The sequence below is a fragment of the Camellia sinensis genome, chromosome 12 (assembly GCF_055761805.1).
Source record: "Camellia sinensis isolate YWXY chromosome 12, ASM5576180v1, whole genome shotgun sequence".
Taxonomy (NCBI): domain Eukaryota; kingdom Viridiplantae; phylum Streptophyta; class Magnoliopsida; order Ericales; family Theaceae; genus Camellia; species Camellia sinensis.
The window spans coordinates 145,245,538-145,255,014 of record NC_138972.1 but is presented as its reverse complement, the minus strand read 5'-3'; the positions used below and the strand labels follow the sequence as shown (position 1 = coordinate 145,255,014).

At 33.6% G+C, this 9,477-nt stretch overlaps 1 protein-coding gene across 1 annotated transcript; it reads right to left on the bottom strand.

Moving 5' to 3' along the window:
• Nucleotides 1-4,245: 4,245 nt before the first annotated feature.
• Nucleotides 4,246-8,854, bottom strand: LOC114294092 (protein trichome birefringence-like 23). The gene is made up of 3 exons (XM_028238199.2): nucleotides 8,137-8,854; nucleotides 6,813-7,090; nucleotides 4,246-5,148 (listed from the first exon to the last, which is right to left on the bottom strand). The coding sequence occupies exons 1-3, from the start codon at nucleotides 8,771-8,773 to the stop codon at nucleotides 4,375-4,377; spliced, it is 1,689 nt and encodes a 562-aa protein (XP_028094000.2). The 5' UTR covers nucleotides 8,774-8,854; the 3' UTR covers nucleotides 4,246-4,374.
• Between the last annotated feature and the right edge of the window lie 623 nt (nucleotides 8,855-9,477).

Here is a 9,477-nt window from a genome sequence, read left to right as displayed (position 1 = left end):
ATTTTATATATTATAAAAATTATATAATATATGTATAAATAGGTGATACTTAGATTTTTTTTTTTTTGGTTGGGTTTTAGCCTTTAGATTAGAATCTTGTATTTGGATCATTAGATTAAAAGTAAAGAATAAACCCTACTTATTCTTTTCTTCCCTTTCTGTGTCTCAGACTCTCATTTATTCCTCAAAGAGTTGAAGAATGGCGGAGAGAGGAACAAGGACCACCAAGTTTAATTAGGGAAGGATTTCATCTATGCAGATGTTTATGCTCTTAAGAATTTCAAATAAGCAATCCAGTTATATTCTTGTATCTTGATTAATATTTTACTAGTCTAGCTTGTATACTGAAAGCAAAATATTTATCTTAGCCTTTATCCATGAATTTCAATAGTTTAATTATGAAGATGCTGATCATTTTGGGCTATGGTTTAGATCCACTGAAATGCACCGTTGCCAGTCCTCTATTTCAGATTTCGATTCTGTTGCTACATTTACGGAAGTTCGAATAATGATGAAATTAACTGCTTATTGGATTGTGGTGGTCAATGCTTAATTAGGGTATGCATCTATACAGATCATGTTTAACTTACGTTTTTTCCTAGTTTCTTCTGTCAATATGAAAGGATAAAAAAGGGTTTCATGTTGTAATAGTATCATATTTCTTGTGTTTTCGGGCTAACCCAAGTTCAGATTATGAAGCTCGGTTCGGGCTTGGACAGCCAAGCTCGGGTTGATGGTCTCATTTGATGATTTGCTTCAATGCCTTTCTAGACCTCCCTTTCTTTGTAGGGACTGGTTCTGCTGCAATGGATGCCATGAGAGAGAGGCTTAGTTCTGAAAAAATGCACATGAAATGATAATTGTACAAAGTAAAAATTTGACTAATATAATACAAATAAATATAATTTGACTAGCATATTACAAATAAATATATATTCAAAAAAATTGTATAAAGTAACGTAACTGCATTGTGGGCCTAGTAATTGAAAATAAATAATTTACCAAAATGATTGTTAATGATTATAAAGTTGCTATCATATCATTCTGGTAAAAATTTGTATAAAATTAATGTAATTTTTTTTCTTTATATAATTAACAAGATTCACAAATCTTTAATAAAAAAAAAAAATTACATATCACAAACCAAAATTCAAAACCATTATAATCAACTAAAACTCATTAAATAATAATTAACATTCTAAAAACATACATAATTGGAAACGCACTATATGAACACACAATAATATAAAGTTTTTTTTTTTTAAAGGTCTTTCAAGCACATGAAATACTGATAGAAGTGGTGGCGATGAACCGCTCAGAGGCTGACTTTTTTATCACTGCTGTCGCCGCCACTGACTTAAACTCTGGTGAAATCTCGCCGCCGCTGCCACTCTTCGACACTTCTGGAATGGTCGAAAGCGGGCCCGACCCATAGAAAACAGCAAAAAATGGGTCTTGCGATCCTGCTTTGGCTTGTTTGGGGCCGAAAATGGATCGAAGAAGTTTGTGAAACAAGCGAGAAAATTTTGAGGATTTTTAGAGATGGGGTGTGGTGGTTGTTGCGGCAGCAGAAGTGATAGAGGGTGGTGGTGAAGTTGGCGTTCGAAGGATTTGAGCTCGAAAGAGTCGTAGAGCGAGCTCCCACAATTCCATACGAGAGAGTTGTTGGGTTTGTAATTGTTTTGAGTTTTTGATTGAAGAACTTTCTGATCCATTATTTGTTTGTTTCTTGGAAAAAAAGACAAAGATGTAGCATGTTTGACAAAAGTGTCATTTTTTCCATATAATTTTTTCCTTTGATTATTATTTGTTAATGTATTTAGGAATATATGACAAAAAAGTTATTTTTTCCATATAATTTTTTCCTCTGATTATTATTTGTTAATATATTTAAGAATATATGCCATATATATATCAAATACAAAAGGCATGTTTGACAAAAAAAAAAATCAGTTTTTCCATATAATTTTTTCCTTTGATTATTATTATATTTAAGAATATATGCCATATATATATCAATACCTAATATATTTGGAAAAATATGCCATATATTAATATTATTATTATTAGTACTACTACTTTTAGAATTTTTTATTCTAGAATGTAAATCAAAAAATGTCACTAAAGTTGTAAAACAAAAAAACTAATCCCCACCTGACTTTTCTCAATAATAAATTTTTTTGTCTAATCTCAATAATAAAATTTTTTGTCTAAGGCATCAATTTCTTTAACAACAAGACCTTTATATTAAAAATAAAAAATATTTTGGTAGAGCATGGTTAGAAGTCATTTTATTTATTTTTTTGAATCATATATTACCTCTTTATTTTTTTTCATATTTAAAAAAAAAGATCAAAAAAATTAGCTTTTAACATCTTTTTCAAAATATGCATAAAAATTTGGAAAATTTACTGGTAAATCCCAAATTATGCAATGTTTTTTTTCTTATGCACCATTTGGTCCTATTTTGTTAGTAAGAAATATTTTAAATTGGTAGGGTGCGGATGGAATTTACTTTTTTACCCATTGTGACAGATTTTGGGAGATTTTGTTAAGTGATGTTTGGGTATCAATGTGGAAGGTAAGTTTTGACATTTTCATTTGACCTGTTCTATCCTGTCAACTACTCTCTCACCGAAATCTACATAAACATATATATAAATATTAAGTTCAACACCTGCAAGGAACTAAAAGATGCTATTTTCTGCTAAAATGAACAATGGTAATTTTACTTAGACCTACAACTCCTTATTTTACTAAGAACCATCATATTAGCTATAGCACTCGGCCCCAACAACAATCCTGAACAGCATACAAGTACGACCAAGCCAAATTTCTAAATCGATATGCCAAGACTCATTAGTAAAAAATTAACAATTTAATTTCCAATAAAGTTTGGACCTCTAGAAAAAGAAAAGAAAAACAGATATCAACCCAAATTCAACCCAACATCACAGCCTACCCCCACCAACATCACGCTGCAATCATACATTTTCCCCTCCAAAATATATGCACACATGCATGTTTACCAATACAAACAACATCAGCACACGTATCATTTACCCCCCAAAACACATAAAAATTAAAAAAACCCACAAGACAAACACATTGTGAAACAATTTTACCTTGTAAATCAAACCAACCCCATACCTGATGCCATTACAATTTTGCATTCTCTTTCCCCCTTGTTTCAAGCTCCTCCTCCTTCATCTTCAACGTCTCCTCTCGTGCCTTCAATAGCTTCTCAGTTTGCTCCTTCTCGATCCCCAGCTGTTGAAGCTTTTCTTGCATTTCTTGCAGCTCCTCAAAAGATTGATTTTGTTGTTGTTGTTTCGCTTTCTTCCCTGCTTTCTTAGTTTTCTTGGCGAATTGAGGCTATGAGAGGGTCTAATGGTTTTCTTTCCCAGCAGAGTCCTCCAATGGCGGCGCAATCAGAGTCGGAGAGGGTTGAGAGCTCACTGAGGCCAAAATGTTCGCCTCATTTGATGATGGGTTTTGTTTGCTTCAATGCCTTTCTGGACATCCCTTTCTTTGTAGGGACTGGTTCTGCTGCAATGGTTGCCATGAGAGAGAGAGAGGTTTAGTTCTGAAAAGTGGTTTGTTAAGGGAGAGGGGGATTTTATATGCAGGGAGATGGGAGGGTAACGGTTATATTTCTCAAATTCAAATAAATTGTTGAGGGTGGGGATGAAAGTGGATAGTCACTTGGCTCAGTCAATATTTGTTACCAAAACCAAAATATTATACAAAGTAATAAAATTAAATATTTATTTTTTTACTAATTGGGGTGTAATGCAATAAAAAAAATTTGAAATTAAAACAAGATATCACATAAATGGGAAAATATTTTTTTTGTGAGATTTGTTAATTTATATAGCATAACTCTTATCAAAATGAATATTGTCACAGATTTTTATTTTTATTTTTTATATTTATAATAAAAAAAACTATAAAATTAGGAGAGAAACAATTTAGAGAGATATAGAGTAACTATTTATAATTCAGTGGTTAAATTTCAAAATTACAGAACATATAACAAAATTATAAAAAAATTGAATCTCAAATAAAGGGACAAAAATAATTGTCTCACTCAGATCTCACCATCCCCACCACTTTTCTACCCTCCTCCGCCACCCACTTCCTCCATCCCCAGCCCCTCCTTGCCCTCCCCACGCCTAGGTAGGTTGTTATCACTCGTAAAATAAATAAATAAAAATCAATCCATTTTGTCGATTTGCAGACTAGTTGATGCTGAAGGTGTAATATAGATCTACCTTAAAAATCAATGAATGAATGCTATTATCCGTTAAACATGTTTTTTTATCTTTCAAATGAAAACAAAACAATGACAGTATACAATCTGCTATAATCTTCTCAACCATTCACAACCATCTGCATAAGCAAATCATTCCATGAATCTATGGGCCCCGGCAAACACCAATGCAGACAGTCATAAAAAATCTTTGTTGTGTTGTCCATGGCCTCGGGATGGAAGTATCTGTACAGACCAGGGTGTCCGTCAGGTCTCAGCAATGAAAGCTGCATTACATCAAGAAGTTTAAGGCTAATCCCTCTTTTAGATGCTTTCGCAGCCGCCTTCTCAAATTCCTCTAACTCAACAAGGCGAAGAATTCTATTCAATTCATTCATCTTGAACTCGCCTTCCTTGCCTGGTTCTGTTCTCAGGCAATTCCCTCCATTATACCATTCACCATTCTCAAAGTGATCTGGCGTGGAGGTCCTATAAATTATCATGCCAGTGTGATTAGATGAGACGATAAAGTTGAACACCTTTTGAAGGACTTTGCGATAAGCCAAATCGAACCCAAGCTCAGTTTGGTTTTCTTTAGGGCAGTTGTGACAGCCCAATATTGTGCCATTTTCGTAGTAGAATGCGGTTTTGACAAACCATTTACCGCTAGAAAATATCATGTAGTCTGCGTCACAAAAGTGGTCAGTCCATGTTGTATCGAGTTTGTCAAGATGTAACTCAATGGGAGATGTTGAAACCCCATTATAGTTTTCAAAAATGGCGGCTTTGGCTAGGAAAGGGGACCAAAACACTGAGATGGTGAAGTTGTATGAGGGGAAGTGCCATCCTTTGGATCTGTATTCCTCATCGTGGTAAACTTGTATGGCTTGTTCCACCTGAAACACAAACAGATTATACGACAGTTGTGCCATCGTATCTTCAATTTTCAATACATATTGAGATGGATGAACCAACAGATGAAAGTGCAAAATTACAGATATCAGATTGAATGTTGAAATGTCCAAGGGCAGCATCAAATGATAAACAAAAGATACAGAGAAATCGATATTGAAAAATCATGTATTTCCATTAAACACTAACTTAACTCCGTTGGTAATAACCTTACTACAACTTTTTCTAATACATGAGATCTATACAAGATGCAAAGTTGAATCCTGGGAATGAAACAAGAGACGCGATGAACCCAAAATGGAAACATTTTTATGATTCCTCAATTAATTTAACCAACTTAAGCAGTCGCTCAAACTCAAAAGATTCACAAGGGAGCATGAGCCAATATGATAAATAACAAAGAGCAAAGGTGTTTTGGCACTCCAAGATGAGTGGCACGACGCTACATTTCAAATTAGTAATATAAATATACACTAAAACTCATCAAAACTTTTAGCTGGTTCATTCAAAATCCAGGCTGAGATACAAATCAGCAACCTTATGAAGGATTAGATGACAGGCCTCCTCTCTAGGAAAAGAAATAAAAGTTTGGTGGCGAAAAAAGAGAAAGAAAGGAACAACACAACTGGATAAGGGACCATGTGCCTAGTAGGAGCAGAATTGAAACTACTCTTTCACATTTCAAAAAGTTTTGTAACATAGAAATAATTTTTTTTTGATATTGAACATCTTATAAGTTTCCTTCAATTTTTCTAATGTAAGGACACTCATGTCGGAACAAGAGAGGTGCAGCTAAGATATCTTCAATTTTTATCATATGTGGCATCTGTTGACTCACCTACCCACCTCACCTGCTGAAACAGAGCTAATTAGTTGAGTTTGGAAAGGTTCCTTTGCATGGATTCAACTTCGAAAGGAGAAGAAAGACTTACTCAAGCTTAAATTAATAATATTCTCTATACTTTTTACTGCATTTTCACCTACTCATTGAAGATAGGTCTGGCGGCAATGCTTGATTCGACTTCTTCAGCTCTCTTGGTATATAAATATATGTGTGTGTGTGTGTGTATGCTGTAAGAAAGTAGTGAGAGCGATGTATATTCATTTTGCTTTGTGGGATTGATGTGCAGAGTTTTTCTTCTCCACTGTTTTGCTTTGTTAGTCACCTAACTTGTATATTGTATTATTATCTTGATATAATGGATTGTTTTGCTGGCGAGTGCCTATGGTTTTTTTTTCCCTCTTTGAGGATTTCCATGTAAAAACTCCTTTTGTCTTTGTGGATGTTGATTGGCTTACAAAACTCATTAGTTGGAAGCTGGCGAGAACACTATTGCAGAAACCTAAATTCTTATGCTAGAGCAAGTAGTGGTGAGGTAAGTTAGAAATTGACAGAGTAATAAACACCGTAAATGATGAGTTCTTAAATAAGAGTAGGGTTAACCATTATAGAGGCAATTGTCTCTTAGGATATCTCACAGACATCGTATAAAGTTCCATGAAGGATCAAATCAATGAAAATCTTGAACCACATATTACCAAGCCATAAATGAGATAAGCAAGGAAAAAAAGCTTACTTCAAAATTCAAATCCTCTGCAAATAGCCCAAGACAACAATCAATTATGCTAAAATATCAGTAACAATTACCTTTGAGAGAATGCAAAGCACTGACTGGACGTGGTTTCGAGTTATTGAATCACCAATCAGTACCCATGTTTTATTCCTCATCAAGCTAAGAAATAGTTCTGCGTTGAATGCCGGTAGCTCACAATTTCGCGGATTCCACCTCCAATTGAGATACCCAGTATCGGGCCGCCCATTCTTCATACAATTTTGATGATCTTCAATCAAGCTGCAACTCTCATTAGTGTAAAGTGGACCTCCCGAGGTTGGGATCCAATCACCGGAGAAAATATCACATTTCTCTGAATTAAGTTTGTTGTAATGAAACGGTCAGTACCAAAATATAATGCCAAATCAAGAAGAGTAATGCTAGAGGCCCAAAAAGTTTTACTAAAATTTTTATCAAATGTCTCACATGACACCCATGTGGGTCCCACATCCATACGAGACATTTGGTAAAAATTTTGAAAGAACTTCTGGGATATCTACAATTTTTGAATCAAGAATACCCATAAATATTGGCAGAAATACATAAATTTGCACTAAATTATATGCATGGATATATGTTATATATATACGAATCTTTTTACCAAACACAAGTTATTTTGAAACAGATTTCTCAAATGCAAGTTGTTTTGTGTTTTCAAAACACCAATTTAGGCTTCGAGTTATGTTTTGAAAACACGACTTCAAAATAATTAAGTTGAAAACAACTTGTATTTTGGAAAGTCATCTCAAAATGACATGGGTTTTGTAAATAACTCTGTTATATGCATATATTACAGTAAGGATATTAGGGAAAGTATAAATGGGCAACCCAATTAAGGAAGACAGCAGTTAGATCAATAAATGTGCAGTGTGAGCAACCAAAACAATGTCCACTCTGAGCATTTTGATTTAGCAGAGCAAATTAGAACAAAACCCATCAAAATTTTCAGTGTTTTAATCAGAAAATAATTCAAATTAAATACGCACCAAATTATATGCATGTATACACATATATTAATGTAAGGATATTAAGGAAAGAAAAAATATCAATCCAATTAAGGAAGACAACAACAGTAGATCAATAGATGTGCAGTGTGAGCTACCAATTAGAACAAAACCCATCAAACTTTTCAGTGTTTTAATCAGAAAAAAATTATAAAAAAAATAAAAATAAAATAAAATAAAAAAAAGCAACCCAATTAAGGAAGACAACAGTTAGACCAATAGATGTGCAGTGTGAGCTACCAAAAAAATGCCTACTCTGAGAATTTTGATTTAGCAGAGCAAATTAGAACAAATCCATCAAACTTTTCAGTGTTTTAATCAGAAAAAGATCAAAAAAATGCGAAATTTACAGTACCTTTTTTAGGAACTTGATCTCTATTTTCTGGAAAATCGCCAGAAACTGGTTGCTCTGGGTTCACAGAAACTTGAGTACCATTTTCAATCTGATCTCTATTTTCCTGCAAATCGATAGAAACTGGTTGTTTCGGATTCACCAAAACCTGAGTCCCATTTCCCGAAATTTGAATACCATTTTCAGGAATCTGATCTCTAGTCTCCTCCAAATCAACCAGTTCTGGATTCACCAAAACCAGAGTACCATTTTCAGGAATTTGGGTGTTTCGTAAATCGGCAGAAACTTCTTGTTTTGGGTTGACTGAAACTGGAGTGTCATTTCCAGGAAAGTGGTCTTGATTTTCCGGGAAATCAATAGAAACTGCCGGTTTCGGATTCACTGATTGCTTGATAAAGGGTGTATCAGCAACATTAGAAAACCCAGTTGCTTGAGAGAAGATAAACCTGAAAGCAAGACCAAATAGGAGGATTGAAAGTGCCAATTTCACAAACAAGTGGGTGTGTTTGTCAATAGAGCTCCACCACCTCTTCCAATTCGACTTCATTTCCTTCCCTAGTAACTCTCTCTCTCTGTCTCTGTGAGAAAGTCTGTGTGTGAAAAGAACACTTGACCACTTCTTAAACAGGAAGTTCTCCATTGCAACTTTTGGGTGGTTTTCAATTGCGTTAATGTTACCCCTTGCATTTTTTTTTTATAGTTTTATAGTACTTTCACTATCAATTGCGACAATTAAAATATTTTTACATTTTAAGTGAAGTTGTAATAGTGTGAAAAGTTATTTTTTATTTATTTATTAAAAAATATGTAAAAAAATAAAAAGAGTAATATAATAATTTCTTTCTTTTTTTTTTTTGTTAAAATCTTAAATCTCCAAACGAGGCTTCTTTTGTCAATGAATTCAATTAAAATCTCATACTTTTATTATAACATTTTTTAATAATTTATTCATAATTAGAGTCGACCCATATTATCTCATGGTATAGGAACTACTTCCATTATGAGTAAATGATAAGAAATATTATAATAATAAAAAATATGTAGGTGTAATTTTACTCTCCGCCATACTATTAATAAGATTAGCAAAATTTGTTGTATGAGTTAAATGTGACATGATTTATTTTTTAATAATGTTTGAGAGCCACAATTTGTGTGGCTCAAATGGCTCAAAACTGTCAAAACGACGTCATTTTGGCATATTTTGTGCTCAAAACGACGTCGTTTTGACAATTTTGAACCATTTGAGCCACAAAAATTGTGGCCCTCTACCATTGCCCTTTATTTTTTAACCTGTAATGATTTTTTTATAGATGCGTTGTAGGTGCTAAAGAGTAATACTTCCTA